We start from the raw sequence: 16,844 nt of genomic DNA, 5'->3' as shown, positions 1-16,844 counted from the left end.
TACTTCTGAAATTTAAATCTAGTTTGCTCATGCAACGGAGGTATGCAGTTTTCATGTATGAATACCGCTATTGTTGCTAGTCTGGTTTAAAAGTTCATGACTTTCGGGACTTCAAAAGCTAATGAAGATATTTTATCATAACATTGCACATGTTCCTTACACTAAATTGTTTAATTTCAGTATTTATCTGGAAAATGATTCACGTGTCAATTAGTAAAAACTTAAGAAACTTGTATTGTTATGATTTTGAAATGAACATCCTTTTTAACCAATCTGTCATATCCCAGCCATACACGGTTACCCCGAATCTTTGAATTTCCTCTTCATTCGATATGTACCCTTCCATTTTTTCAAATCCTACTTTTTCCTTATGGCATCACAGTGGCAGTGGGAGTACTGTTAAGACGCCTGAGGTTGGCTAGTATTATACCAAATATTATACCAGAATGATCCCTAGTATAGATAAAATTGTAATACTGTGATAATTGATACATTACATTACATTCTTATTCCATGCGACTCAATGGGCAGGAAAGACTTCTGGAAGGGTGGAGACCACCGGGATTTCTAGTAAACAGTAGTTAAATTGAGAAACGCCCCAAATCAATTATTTACAGACTTTCAAAACCAGATTAAGAGTTCCACCCATTCTCAAATCGATTCTATTCATCAGAATTACTGGATTTCTACATATAAAGATACATCTATGTTTCAGCAGTTTTTAAAAATAACCAATTCATTTGTGTAAGCTATTGCGCTTACGTATGACAAACTCGTTTTGGGCATATTGTTTATTTAAGTAAAATAGAAAAATTAGAATAACCCAGAGTATTAATACGTGTTATCATGATGGAATCAAAAATCTATGGACGCACTTATTTGAAATAATATGTAGTCAAATGGAAAGTTCACAGTCCAGTGACATGGTACAAAGTAAAATTTCAAAAATGTATTTCAGGGCTTAGTTATTTTTTTCATCAATTCGTATGTCCTTTCAATAAAAAAGGCATATTTCCATTCGTTTCTGACATTGAAATGAAATGGCGCATGGCTTTTAGTGCCGGGAGTGTCCGAGGACATGTTCGGCTCGCCAGGTGCAGGTCTTTTGATTTGACTCCCGTAGGCGACCTGCGCGCCGGGATGAGGATGAAATGATGATGAAGACGACACATACACCCAGCCCCCGTGCCAGCGAAATTAACCAATTATGGTTAAAATTCCCGACCCTGCCGGGAATCGAACCCCGGACCCCTGCGGCCAAAGGCCAGCACGCCTTGACCATGGAGTCGGACGTTTCTGATATTACTAAAATAGTACATTAATTTGTGTGAGAGAAGTTTAGGCAATTTGAGTGTAAAATGGAGTAAAGTACGTTCGACGAATCAGAATTTGACTGATATAATGCAGCGGGTTTCTTTATCATTCCTCTGCTTCCGGGCCTCTCTGACATACTTTCAGTATTCAGCCACAGACCTCTAACATGCCGACCCTGACTGAACGTTTAATCTTACTAATTAATTATATCCTAATCTTACCTCGCTTTGGCTGTTGAGTGAGCAACCGTGCTGGATCAACAGTTCGATGATTCCTCTGCAGCCGAGGCTACACGCTACATGGAGCGGGGTGAAACCTTTCTGAAAACAATCATAGCACCTCAGTATAAGTGTGGAATGAGGAACCAACAATCATATAATGTCAAGCCCTCATATCATATGGAAATGACTTATTTTATAATCAAATTTTGCTTTCCTTAATAACTGAGGTCCTTTTACAAGAATAACCACACTTAAGAAATAATTATAGTGGTTACATAAGATTGTTGTACTGTTACCTGCTGAGTATCACAAGACAATAACCATTTCATAAGATCCATAGTCCCCTGTTATCCATTATTTTTAAGTTCTAGCAGTTTCACAAAAAACAATCACAAGGCAGAGACACTTTTTAGAAAATAATAAATCCTAAAGGAAGAGCAACCAACTATTGAATTAAAAGAATTAAGAATCATATCAAATAACTGTGTGTTTGTGAAGGTGAAAGGTACGTATACTGGTCTATGGAAGAACATCCAATAATATGTGACCCGTTGGGCGGAAAAGGGACCTAAAGTAGGATTTTTTTATTTTTGGTATTTTTGTTGTTCTAAAATTTGCATAAGGTACTGAGCATTTTTAAAAACTGTTAGTGCTTTGAGGTGCAATACTTCAGAAGATATTGATTATTGACTGTTGCTATTAAGAAAACTGTATTTTGAGAAAAATGCAATTGCAGCATTCACTAATTTTCTTACCTACCAAGTGTACAATGTTTTCATGACATCGAGTGGCGAAGATTCAAACAGTTACATAACTTACTTTGTTAAGAAGACCCACAGGTAGCTCAAGAAGACAGAACATAGAATTGCAATTTTTGCACCCCACGCGCTGTTGTTCAGTTCTGCTGTACAGTTTCCGCAGCCTTTCGATTTTAATTTGCAGACGAAGACTAGTAGCGACCAAAATTCGAGATGTGTTAAGACAAGCTGCGTTCTTACAAAATCCCAGAAGCATGTAGAAATACCGTAAAATTTAGTCTTACGTTGATGTCCAAGCTGCTACAGATGTTGAAGGATATGATGACAGCCGTACAGAAGATCGTGAATTGTGGAAGAAACTGTGATGTTTTGTGTTATACAATCGGTGTAATAATTTTATGAAAACCCTGCCAACAAACTTACGCCATTTGTTGTCCATTCAATTTAATGAAATACTCATGTTCATACAAATGTATCATCATCATCATCATCATCATCATCAGTGTTCTGCCATATGGCAGGTCTTCACACGGCAGCTCTCCACGCAATCCTTTCTCATGCCACCCTCTTTGTTTCCTCACACTTGTATTCTATCCTGAAACTGTCCAGAATCTGATATCTTCTCCGTCCTCTTTGTCATTTTTCTATTTACCCTTCCTTCTATACCATCTATAATCAAGCAATCTCTCCTAATCCAATGACCAATCCAATTGTGCTTTCTCTTCTTGATTACTTATAGTATATTTCTCTCTTTCCCAACTCTTCACAAGACTTCTTCATTCTTTACTTTTTCTACCCATTGTCCATTATCCTCCAAATCCACATCTCAAAAGCTTCCAGTCTTCTTTCGTCTTCTTTTCTCTATGACCATGTCTCAGCTCCATACAGTGCCACACTCCATACAAAGCACTTCACGAATCACTTCCTCAAGTCTCTATCCATGCAACCCACAAAAAAGTCTAATCTTCTTATTAAATGCTTCTTTCGCAATCGCAATACGAGTTTTCACCTCTCGACTGCACCTCATGTTATCTGGTATTACACTTCAAAGTATTTGAAAGCATCCACTTGTTCTATTATTTCCTGGCCTAACTTTCTGGTTGTCTTCACATTTCTTGTGGTTATCACCATACATTTTGTCTTTTGCTTATTAATTCTCATTCCAAATTCTTCACAGACATCATTTATATACGTTAGCATCCTCATCATAGCTCGTTCACTTTCTGCCAGTAGGACCATGTCATCAGCAAATCTAATACATTCTATGCTCCTACCACCAACTTTAACTCCTCTTTTTCCATTCATGCATTTCTGGACAATCTCTTCCAAAAATACATGTTAAAAAGTATGGGGGAGAGACAGCAGCCTTGTCTTACTCCCCTTCCAATTGTGGTTTCCTCTGTCATCTCATTTCCTGTCTGCACTCTTATCTTCCACTGTAGATACAGATTATTTACCAGCCACCTCTCCTTCCAGTCGACTCCGTTCCTGCTTAGAATGTCCATTAACTTTTACCACTGTACTCTGTCAAAAGCTTTTTCCAGGTCAATGAACACGGCATATATTTCTCTTCCTCTTTCAATGTATCTCTCACCTAATGTTCTTAATATTCCAATTACATCCCTTGTTCCTTTACCTCTCATGAAGCCATACTGTTCCTCAGAGATACAGTTGTCTAGCCTTGCATGAAGTCTTCTGTTCAGTACTCGCAGTAATACTTTGGCTGCATGTGCGAACAGAATGATGGTTCTTTGAATGATTTTATACAATCGGTACCATTACTACTGAAAGAAAATCATCTGGCCATTCACCCCGTTCATACTGTATATCTTATTACAGAGATATGTTAGCTCTTTCACTCCTTTATTTCCAAGACTCTTAAAAACTCTACCGGTAATCCATCAATTCCACTTGCTTTGCGATTCTTCATTTCTTTCAGAGCTTTTCCTACCTCCCCTTCCTTTTTCATCGTCTATTACTCTTGCGTCATCTTCTATTTCTATATCATTTTTTCTTTGACCATAGGGGAGAGTGTTGTACCTTGGAATAGTTTTGACATTTCATTTTTTAATTTCTTTTTTTGGTATTTCATGAATCCTACTTATTATTCCCCATTAATATTGAACCCTATCGGTCATTGTTATAGAGGCATGATTTTAGCCTGTGGTATCACGTACATTCAAGACCACCGTAGAAGTATCTTGATGGTCCTTGTATTCTAATTTATTGCCTGGGGAGTGGTGGAACGTGTGCAGTACTCGTGGGAATGGAGTAGCTAAATAATTAGGAAATCTCTGGAATCTCACAAGACAAATTTATTACCCCCAAGCCAAGCGCGTTAATATAGGAGCAGGACGCTAAACACTCGACAAAGGTGGCGTCCCAACAAAGATTTGGAGCGAAACAGAAATTAATTTATATCTTAAAGCACAGAAGAAATGCATTTAATCTGAGAAGAAAATTGCAACCTACGTAAACTGAGCAAAATTTTGATATGCGACTTGAGCATAACTATAAGTGCATATGTGAGATTAGTACTTGGCGCGCTTCTTGCAAGAAGACCGCCGGAGGGAAGGATCTCGCGGGAAAATTATTAGCTTGGGTACGCGAGACGTGTTATAAATATGCAGCCGTGGAGCACTGGGGAAGACACTCTTTGACTGTCTCGCGACTGCGACGGTGTGAGACTACTCCAGAAGGGCATCGTGAATCAGATCTAAGCGGCGAGCTGTTAACAACCAGTACTACTTGGGAATAGAAGTAAGTAAATAATCTGCATAATCAAGTTGAATCTTCCAGACTACATGTGTTTGTTTGCCTGTCATGGAAATGTACTGCCAACAGCACTCAGTCATTTAACGTCCATGCGTGCGATTAGCTATCTCTACAGTATATCTGGTGCACTAACACCATGTCTAACACCTCCAGCCATGCTAACCTGTGCAAGTCAAGGAACCAGTCTCCGGTAAAAAAACTTACGTTCAAAAACTAATGAAATAAAAAAACCTCAACTACTGAAATTCCCGTGTCTGGCTAAAAGACTGTTGATATGAGAATAATGTTTGTGTAGTGTCAGGGAATTGAACCCAGGGGTCATAATGAAAAGCCCTTTGGAGGCCAAGAATGATGAATCATTTTTGTAGTGCCAGGGAATTGAACCCAGGTGTCTTGATGAAAAGCTCTATGGAAGCAAAGTGTGAGAGAATAATATTTGTGTAGTGCCAAGGAATTGAACCCAGGTGTCATGATGTAAAGCCCTATGAAGGTCAAGTATATGATGAGATAATGTCAGCACTAAAAGGTTTGATGTGTGTCTTTGTAAAGGGGTATGAAGTCCCTGTAGTTGAACAGCTGTGCGAAGTGTAGGATGGCGGGGCGAACCCTCGGCCATATGACTTGTGCGAGCCAAAACTGTTGAGTAAGATTTTGTCTCTGTCTGCGTGTTTGTTTTGTTTTCCAAGTGCTTAAGGGGAGTCGCCCTCGGCTTGTGACCTTGAGTAGAGCGGCTGGTTTGGACCGCAGTTCGTTTGTTTGGTTTATATTTTTTTGTCTACTTAATCTTGTCACTTGTTTATTTCGCCACGTATTGAGGAAGCGGGGATATCTATGATTTTTATTGATTTGTGTGTACCTTAGTTAGGTTGGACTGTGAGCTTTCTTCCAGTCCAGGTCTGGTACTGTATAGCTTCGATTACGGTAGAGTATGGGTTCGAGGTCATGTGATTAATATTTTTTTGTTACGCACGGGAGATTGCCTTTTGATTTTTCCTTTTGCCCAGATAGTTCTCTTATCGTCCTATTTCGACTTATTCTGTTATTCCACTCTTGTTCCAGCCCGGAAGACCGATGGTGTTGTGACGAGGAGGTTCCCAGCGATATCAGATTGGAATATATCAGATATTCGAACTCTTTGTATATATGATTTTGGATTGAAATTTTTGTAATAAATTCACCACATTATTTTATGAATGCAGCTTGGTTTCTCGTATTCTGTTCTTTTTTATTTTAGATTATTCTTACCTGATTAGTCACATATCCTGTTGCTTATCGTAATTTCATCCTTTGCTTTCCCACGTATTCCCTGAGATGTGCGCGACTGAGTTGCTGTGCGAGGATATGTGTTCAGGTAAGACTATGTGCATAAGCTCACGATTGTGGGAGTTTTGTTCACTATGGTGCGTTTGGTTCGAGCTCAGCTTTCGCTTGACGGGAACCAATCGCATTGTAGGGCACAATATAGGTCTTTCCACCTATTTTAATGCAGTTTCCACTGTGCTCAGTGTCAGAGTTAAGTATTGAAAAAAACATTTTGTTGAACTCTGCAACATGTTCCAAGGTACAACATAGTCATGTACCTTGGAACAACTTTAAAAGTTATGACAGAATTACTGAATGTTACAAAAATATTATATTTTTCACAACAAATGACGTTGTTATTCATCTGTACATGTATACATAACATTAAACAGATTGTGTCACTGGACACAGTATTATTCTCTCATTACAAGTCTCTAAAAATGACTTAAAAATTTGATGAAAATGACCTATTAATAAAAACAGAATCAGACTAAACTAGTTTTGTTATCAGTATCCCTTCATATTACAGCAACAGCACAATCAAACACAGATTTGTTTCAGTGACGTACCTGAAAGTTATGAAATCTTTTTCAAAGTGCATATGTTTCTTTTGTCACTGGGTGCCACCAGAGATATTTGGCTGAGGCAATTTCATTATAACGTCTTCCTCAGAAACATCATATAGTGTATCTTTGACAAAGATGTTTTTAGTGTTGCCCTGTCTCTTTAAAAACTGAATTTTATGCTCATAAAACATTTCTGATATTTATGTATTTTACCAACATAACGTACAAGAAACTTTTTTGTTTGAAATTGAATCAGAACAAATTCTCCTGGAAGACATGGGTGATCAAAGTGTTGGCTTAATGCAAAGTCATCCTCTTGCTGCTCTCCCAGAAGATCAGCTGCATAATCTGCTTCACTACCACGAGACACCATATTAGGTTCCTCTTCCGAATGGAAAATATTCCTGTTAGTCCTTTTCTTTGCAATTAAAGTTTTAGATTCCTTATTTTCTTTCATATTGGACAAGTTAGGTTGGGGATCATGTTTGTCAGAAGTAGCTGTTAGGACTGTTGACTTTCCTTTCCTTCTTTCCCTGGTGCTACCTGGTTTCCTCTCTTCAGCTGTGGGAAATAGCCTGATAATGTGACGTGATGTGAGAGGACGTCTGTTTTGATCAATAGAAGATCAAGATCTGTAGACAACTTCAGATTATTAGGTCTAGATCTATTAAAACTGAGTTGGATTCAGTTGAATACAGAATAAGAAGAAGATAATGTTTCAAAATAGCATCTAAAAGAACTTAGTGTACCTTGTAATGTACCTTGGAACACCTACTGTACCTTGGAACATGCCAGGTACAAGATGTAGCCATTTCAGAAAAAAAACATGAATTTCTTTTTACAGGTTAGGTAGAACAAAAATGTAACCTGTGTATAGGTTAGCCCATTTAATACTAACTTAGTGTAAATATTGAAGGAATCTCTTTTACATGTGTGAACTACTAATATGCCAATTTGAAATCACTTTAAAAATACTTTGAAGTACCAAAATGCTTTACACTTAAATAACTTGGAACTGAAACCACAATGGATGCCACCAGACAAACTGTCCTGCCCAGGGTGGCAAAGTAATGAAATCAACTCAACTGATCCAAAAAATGTTTACTACGATCAAAGATAATGCAACTGTTCCAAGGTACAAACGTTCCAAGGTACAACACTCTCCCCTACTCATATAGGTACTCTTACATACTCTTACCATCTTTCCCTTACTTCTTCAGGTTTACACACCAATGTGCCATCATTTCTTTCTATTTACATACTGCTCCTGCTTTTCCTCCCTTCAAATACCAGTTCTGAAGCTAATTTATACATTATTTCATATTTCCCTTCCTTTTCTAGTTTTTCTATTTCCTCACATCTCTCTTTCATCTATGTCTTCCTTGCTTAACCTGTTTCTCTCCTTAATTCGTTGTTCAGTTTTCTGTACATTCATTTCCCATCCACAGATCCTACATTCTTACATTTACTTCTTTCTTCCATCTTGCTGAGCATTGCATTTGTGACCCATTCTTTACTCATTCTTGCAGAGGTCCTTTTTCCCAACGACTTCTTGTGCAGAATCTGTGAGGATTCCTCTCATCCTCTTCCATGTCTCATTTGAATTTTACCATTTTCCTTTAGTATTTCTAGGTCAAAATATTATCTTGGTTTACCCTTTCTCATTTTTTTCAACCACACTTGCAAATCTCCCACTACCAAGTTGTGGTCTGAATCTATATCTGCTCCGAGGTATGATTTTGTATTCTTTAAACAGTTTCTGTACCTTTTCTGTATCATGATATAATCAATTTGATACCTCTCACCATTCAACCTAGTTGTCCTGGTGTAACGCCGTCTCTTCTGATGCTCGAACAAAGTGTTCCCAATAATAAGTGAGTTTTCGTTGCAGAAATGAACCTACATTTCACCCCTGTTGTTCCTTGTACCCAGTCCGAATTGTCCAACTACTTCTTCTCTTCTTCCTTCACCAACCACTGCATTACAAACCCCTCCCCCCATTACAATAATGTAGGCACTTCTCCTTTACCATACGTTCTTCAACCTTTTCACAGTATTCTTCTACTTCCTCATCCTTGTGTTGGCTTGTGGGCATATAAACTTGTATTAGAACAACATCCGACTTTTAACCCTTTAATCTTCAGCCGTTTTCCTATCATAATTGCCACGCCATTACTGCCACTAGTTTCATTTCCTGAATGAAACAACCTGTAGTCTCTACTTTCTACCTCACCACAGCTTCTCCATCTTACTTCCTAAGGCGCCCAGCCGAATTTTCTTCATCTCTTGGTTCGCATTTTCCAGCTTGCCACCTTGTAGCAGTGTTAGAACATTCCATGTTCCAATCAACTGGCGTTTAAATTCAAGCTCGTAGCCTCGTACTTACGTCTCATCAATGGCGACATTACGCTGCAGAAATGCATCTCTTTCGCTGCGGTATCTGTTCAGGTGGATGCCAGCCATTGCATACCGGGTCGATTTCTGTTCGTCGGCGAGTAGATGTGGAACCCAATTGGATGCAAGTTTCCTCATGTTAAGACATTATTCGTCAGTATGTGTCACACCGTTTGAAGACTGAGAGAAACTTCTACGGATAATTTCCGGACAATCCATCTACGGAAACGAGACCAGTCACGATGTTAATCCGACATTGAGGAAAGGACAGCCGAACTGTGCGGCGAAATTCCAGTCTCATCCCGACCCCATTGAAACGCCTTGACCCGTCGTGCAACCATCCTATACGGAAATACATTCTCGCCACGGGCTTCACGTAATCCTGGATAACATTCCGATGCATTTTTACCCCAGACAACTTAGATTTTACTCCTTTTCTGAACATGCTTTAGAGCGGTGAAATCGCCCGTCTGCTAAAACGCCACACATAAGAACACTCCGAGTCGGATGCCCGTCAAATGCACACTACAAATCTACAACAGCGCCCCCTGACATCCCCCACATCCTACTTGCGCATGCCCGATCTCTTGCGAGTGTCTGAACTATGTTTCATTACTTCATTTAAAGCCCTCGTTTTATCGTCCTGCAAATTCTTTACAAAATCTGCCATAGACCCTAAGGAATTGTTTCTAAGCTCCATTTTCTTGAACATAAATAATATTTGGTCAGTGATGCAAACTAAGCAAACGTAACACAGTTAATAGAATACACAACGGAAAACCGTTGATGGAATACCGAAAGCTTTTTTGCTAACCTGAAATATTTGGTGTTTGGCCTATAGCTCAGCTTTTATGAAGTGTTTAATTTTATTTAAGGTTTAAATTAGTATCACGTGGACAAAATACATTTTTATATATATTGATTCCATAATGAAATACATATTACTAACTTCGAAATTTTCTTAGAGGATATTAATATTGAGAAATATATTTCATTTGGGAGCAATCTTTGTTGTGATGTTTCTTGCAGTAACCTGGTAATGACAACATACACCACACAACTGCTAAAAGCCAAAAGGAAAGAGTAACATTAAAACAAATTATTTTAAGGACATCAAAAGAAGAATTTACATGATAACAAAAGAATATGACTGAAAAGCGATCATGGAAACAAGAAGCGAATAAGATATAGAGTATATGAAAATCAAATATTACCTAGCAGTAGTGTAACATAATATACACAATCTATTACATACGAAGTCACAAAATTTAACTAAATATAACTTACGTTATTCCATTAAAACTAGCGTACTCTGTTAATTGCAACACAGTTACACAAACATTCAGAAAAGATTCACAGATTATCATTAAACACAATCCGTTACGCTTGGTATAGCAAAACATACATCACAACGCAATCCCATAGAAATTTACCTGTAATTTAATCAATTCCAGTAACTTCACCATACCGTAGACTGAGTGGTGCAATAACTTAATAATAGCTTAACATTTTATTTACAACTTCACCACAGATTTTCACGCAATGCTATCTTGATGATGCAGTCCTTTTCATGATGCATCTGACCTTTTCCGCAGAAAAGCCGCACGTATACCATTCCAATTAAATATTCTCTAATTTAAAACCGAGCATTTAGCATAGTTTATTATCTGTGGTGTTTCTTTTATTGTATGTGAACTATCGCCCTGTCTATGTTACAGCGCTTCCCTAGATGTGTTGAACTCTACCCAATCCTTCTTATTCCTATAGGCATTTTGCATGCCATATAATCATTTCTTCTTCCTCCTACCTTCCCGTATCTCTCACTAAAGTTTCTCTGCCGTTCTCATCACACGATTTTTACGATTGAATTCATGCGCTCGAACGTGAGTTTGACAATTTCTGGTCATATATAATATTTTGACGAGTTAATCGTATGAAAAAATGAATTTGTGATTATGTATTGCTTCATGTATTTCAAGTAGACTGTTTCACTATTGACCTATGCAAAGGCTTTTGATAGGGTAAATTATAGGAGAATGCTGATGGAAATGAGTGCTATTGAACTTAGCAAAGGAGTGGTTGATTGAGTGGCTAAATTTAGAGAATTATAGTAGGTGAAACATTGTCTGATTTTGTGGTGGTTAACAATGGGATTTCAGAAGGCAGTTGTATTGAAATTGTATGTTTTCTTAAGCATGTAAATGATATGAGTAAAGATTTCGAATCGCAGATAAGGCTATTTGCGGCTGCGAATGATGTTACAGTGTGTACGGTAGTAAATCGTTATACAATTGTAAGCGGTTGCAAAATGTTCTCGACAATGTTGTGAGATGAACAGCAGACAACAGTATGATGATAAACTGAATAAAAATTCACTTTGTAAGTTTCACCAGACGAAAAGTCGTCCCAGTTTTAATTACTGTGTTGATGTGGTGAAAATATCTTACGGCGATCTCTGCAAGCACCTAGGTGTTAAACTATGGAAAGACCTTCATTATAAAATCCACATTAACGAGGTTTTAAATAAAGGATACAAATCTCTTCACATCGTTATTATAGTATTTAGGGGTTTAGTAAGGATATAAAGGAGAGGCTGTATAAGTCTCTGGAAGAACTCGATTAGAGTATGATTTTCGTGAATGGGACCGACACCAGGTTTGATGCGATCTGTAAATGATACAAACGAAAACAGCATGGTGTTTTCTAGACGATTTTCGACAAAAGAGTAGTGTTATGAAAGTTTTGGGAACCTCAGGCTATAGGAGGGAGTAAAGGGACGAGCTGCTCCACTAAGCGGTACATTTCGACCTGCCAGAGGGAAGGATAGCCTGGAATGAAATTAGTAGAAAAAAAGCTTCAGTGGAACTGTTAAAGGTAGGAAAAATTGTAAAAGATCATAATATATAAAGTTGGAATTCAATAGGAAGAACTGGGGCAAATATTAATTGAAAATTTCCAAGTTCATTGAAATCATTTTAGAAAAACCTGGGTAAACAGTTGGTAGAGAATCTGCCACGTGGGTGACATTGCTAAATGCAGATCAATGATTGATTGATTGATTGATTAATTGGATTGATTCATTCATTCATTCATTCATTTGTTCTGCGTGATTTCCCACAAAAGAGTAGCGTTACAAAAATGTTGCAAAGTTTGGGCTGGGAAGAACTGGGAGAAAGGAGACGAGCTGCTCGACTGAATGGTATGTTCCGAGCTGTCAGCGGAGAAATGGCGTGGAATGACATTAGTAGACGAATAAGTTTGAGTGGCGTCTTTAAAAGTAGGAAAGATCACAATATGAAGATAAAGTTGGAATACAAGAGGACAAATTGGGGCAAATATTTATTTATAGGAAGGACAGCTAGGGATTGGAATAACTTACCAAAAAATTACCAACTTACCAATAAATTTCCAATGTCATTGAAATCATTTAAGAAAATGCTAGGAAAACAACAGATAGGGTATCTGTCACCGGGGTGACTGCCCTAAATGCAGATCAGTATAAATTGATTGATTGATTGATTGATTGATTGATTGATTGATTGATTGATTGATTGATTGATTGATTGATTAATTGATTGATTGATTGATTGATTGATTGATTTATTTATTGATTTTAAAGACAAAAAACTTGTTAACACCTGGGTGAAAAAACACATCAGGTCAGTCCTGTTGATGGCCAATGTATTTTAGCGGAAAGCTCGGCTTTCTTATATGTATGGATAAGTGGCTCTAAACCAGTTAGCATATCGTCCCTGTTCTGTCAAAACGGCGAATGTGACAATGCTCTTCCTATCCATTATTTCCCTTAAGACTGATCACGCATCCCAGCCACATGTTGATATGCGGTCCATCAGAACAATTTTCGTTGAGTTCATTTTCCTATGGGCGTGTGTAAAGGAAAATGAACTGTGCTGTACTATACTGAAGGAATGTACGTTTGCATGACATTTACCCACTCCTAGAGTGTGATGTATTTAAGGTTCATTTTCCTTTACACACGCGCATAGGAAAATGAACTCAACCCAAATTGTTCTGATGGAATGCATATCAATATGTGGCTGGGAGGCGTGACCAGTCTTAAGGGAAATAATGGATAGGAAGAGGATTGTCACATTCGCCGTTTTGGCGAAACAGGGACGATATTTATTTTTTAATTTTAATTCTCGTTCTTAAAGAAATGTGCTGCGGGTCAGTATTTATCCCAAAATATTATCACATACCGGTTTTCGAAGGCACAACGGCGATATAAATGTATGCAGCAATAGATAAATTACCAGTAACATGGAAAATCTAATGCATATTGTACCGGGCGGTACACCTCCACGCCGCTAATTCAAAAGGTGCGCCAGTTGAAACTCCTCTGCTGGAGGAAGTCTGAACTTTATTGACGGTATTAATTTTCTACTTTCTCAGAAGATGTCACTACCTGTAAATTTTGGAGTTTTAGAACTGTGTCATTTTTGATGTGTTTTTGTTTTGCTTGAAGTAAGAAGTGTGAACTTTCTCTTCTAGAGGACACTACTGAAGAACTACAATAGTGCACCCTAGTGCGAAGAAAAAGAACTGTTCTTTGGAGAAAATTTTATTTCAAAAGTTTGTTCTTTGTGAAATTTCTTTCAGTCATTGGTTAAGTTGGCAATATTACCCCTTTCTTTCCCCTTGTTTTAAATCTAGCCAATCCCGAGTTTCTGAAATTAATTTTCCACCAATAATGTGTTTCTTCTTCATCTTGTGTAGGGGTTTCTCTTTATTCTCCAATAAAGTGATTGTGGGCGGGTGTTCTCATTCCCCTAACGCCTAGAACCTTCCGCGAGAGTATATAAACTGCTGATTTTAGGGTCTCTGCGCCACTTCTGTTCCATCTTTCAGTGTGTAAAGTACATAGCAGGGGGCGGGAAGCGCCTCTTTCTTCGGCAGCGGTCAACAACAAGGTAATGGCCAATTAATAACTTCTTTCTTTGCTAGCTCAGCAGTTTAACTCTCGGGGCGGGTCCGAAGCTTTTTCCATTATGTAACCTTCCTTAAAATGTAAAGAAACGTGTATCTATTTCATCTTTTAAACTGCATCTCGGGATAGAGAGTGCTTAACCCTCTCGAGCTCCCAATCATATTGTTTTGAGGTGAACTTATTTTTCTCAACCTATTCTTCGTTAATATAATGTAAATTGTTCTTTTCTGAAGTCACCTCTGTAGTATGGGATTAGCCCTTGCATTAACGGCCTAGTGCCAAGTAGGTTTTAAATAAAGTGTATTAGGAGTGCGGAGAGCCTCCTTTCAAGTTGGTATTTTAGAGGCCATATAATTAACCTTTTCTCACTTAATAGGCCTCAGTAGATTGGGTATTTTACCCCTGTGTTTATGTCCGCTGAGGACAGCTTGAAGGTGGAGTTTGGTGTGACCTGGGAGAGGCTTAAATTTGAGAGCGTGTGGCTCTTTTCCGGAAACTGAGTCTTGTATGCCTCGAGGAGGCTTTACGGTGTAATTTGGAGCAAGTGCTCCAGGGTTTGATTGGGGTCTTCTGCCCCGTTGTTGAAATTTGTATATCGTAAAGTTGGGCTAGTTGCTCAAGAATTGTGTTTTCAGGGCTCGAAGCCCAAATCCTGTAAATACTGTAATTGTACTTTGTTGTCTTGCTACTCCGTACCTGCCATTCTTGTTATTTCTGAATTTTGGAAAGAAAATATAACCTTGTTAAATTTTACATTTAACTTTAATTCCGTAGTTGGAGACCTATTCACACCCGCACCTTCTTTCACCTCTACCTACCACGGAAATCTCCGTAACAAGTGGTAGCAGAGCGTGGTTGAATGGGTCTCATTTTAGCCCCTTTTGACGGCTAAATATTGTTCTGTTCCGAACTCTAACCATTTTCTCAGTTGCTGGAATTGTTGAGGTTTTCAAAATTGTTCTGTCACCATGCCCGGCCCTCGCGATGTTCTCCATCTTAACTATTTGCGCAAGGAGGAGTTGATCTATGAGTTGACTATCAGAAATGTACAATCTGGAGGCACGGTTGCAGTAGACACAAACAAGCTTAGAGAATCCCTAGATTTGCCCATTTCCATCCCCAATTTGGGAGAGAAAGAAATTGACGACTCTCTTTCCACGATCACGGAGAATACTACTGGGCTAGCTTCTGTAGTTAGTTTTTTTGATGAAAATGATCCTTCTCCTAATCAAATTAAGCGTGTGCAAGCTAGGCTGTTTCATTTTTCAAATAGAGTTAACGATCGGTTTTCTCTAAAGTTGAATGACGTTCAGAAGAAGGAAGCTAGTGCGCTGCTTGAAAATATTTCTGAATTATCTAGCAAGGTCACTCAATTGTTAACTGGGGAAGTTCCTCCCAAAACTGATCAACCCGCCACGATGAATGCTGGGAGCGAGGAAGAGCCTCCTAAGGGAGAAGTCAATAGGATAACCGTTGCTGCTCAAACTATCTCTGCCCTATTAGACAACGAGTCTGAACGCCGTAACTCATTGAATAACGTACGTTCTGAATTAACCTCTTTGCCACTTAAACCTTTACCGATTATGTCACCTGGGTTCAGTAGTTTGCCCCATCCATTGGCAATGTTGCTCAGTGGTATCTCTAAGTTTTCAGTTAATACCACCAGTGAAGTAATTTCATTTTTAAGATTTTTAGTTGAATTTCAGGATCATGCCCTTGTGTTTTCTCTTTCCCCGTGTCAGATTTTGCAAATCATCTATCCCTATGCAATAGGTATTCTCTCAGACAAAATAGTTAGAGCCACTGCCGAGCAATCATCAATTGAAGACTTCCACGCCCACTTGCTAGCTAACTTCATCCCGGCTAGGGCAAGGTCCTCCCTTATTCAGAAGTACTATTATCGTGTACAGCGTTTGGATGAAAACTTGGCTGACTTCATCCAAGATATTAAATTCTATACTAGGGTGTTTGCTCTTCACTTTCCAGAGGACCAGATTGTACAAGCCATTGTGGAAGGCATTTCACCATCCTATAGGTCATATTTGTGTTTCGCGGCGTGCCCGCAAACCTTCTCTGAACTTGAGGCATTGGCCGTCTCAGCGGGAGGAGTTAGATACGCCGATTCATTGCGTGTCGCGAAAGAACCCCCGCCTTCTTTTAGTAATACTCGGCCTCCACCTCGCCGATCAGTCACACCCCGTAAATGCTATGCTTGCGGGTCGCCCGACCACCTTCGGAACAAGTGCCCATTGCTCAAATCTATTGTGACAAGGAATGGAGCTGGTTCATCACAAGGCTGTTTTAAATGTGGGGCTTTCTCACATATCGCCAAGAATTGTCCCAATTCGAATAGCACCCCCTCCTGCTCAACTTCTGGTGCAACTTCCAACAACAATATAAAGTGACTAGTGCCTTCGGCTGAGTCGATTAATCCATCTTCCCGAGACTCAGCCCCGGGTAAACAGATCGAAAAATCAGGGAAATTTCAATCTTCAAATCCATCCCTTGAATGCCCCAAGGAGTGTCTTAGGATTGCGGCGGATACCCCCGCACCGGTTCCTTTTCT

The 16,844-nt window shown here is 38.8% G+C and overlaps 1 protein-coding gene across 1 annotated transcript in view; it reads right to left on the bottom strand.

Moving 5' to 3' along the window:
• LOC136863399 (ankyrin repeat and death domain-containing protein 1A) overlaps positions 1-16,844 on the bottom strand; it is a 421,997-nt gene that overhangs the window by 47,847 nt on the left and 357,306 nt on the right. The window contains exon 8 of the mRNA XM_068226437.1: positions 1,536-1,634. Within this exon, the coding sequence (XP_068082538.1) occupies positions 1,536-1,634 (99 nt within the window). The remainder of the gene's footprint in view (positions 1-1,535; positions 1,635-16,844) is intronic.

Source organism: Anabrus simplex, chromosome 1, assembly GCF_040414725.1.
Source record: "Anabrus simplex isolate iqAnaSimp1 chromosome 1, ASM4041472v1, whole genome shotgun sequence".
NCBI classification, from domain to species: domain Eukaryota; kingdom Metazoa; phylum Arthropoda; class Insecta; order Orthoptera; family Tettigoniidae; genus Anabrus; species Anabrus simplex.
Note: the sequence above shows the minus strand (reverse complement) of the source record. Positions and strands in the feature narration are given on the sequence as shown.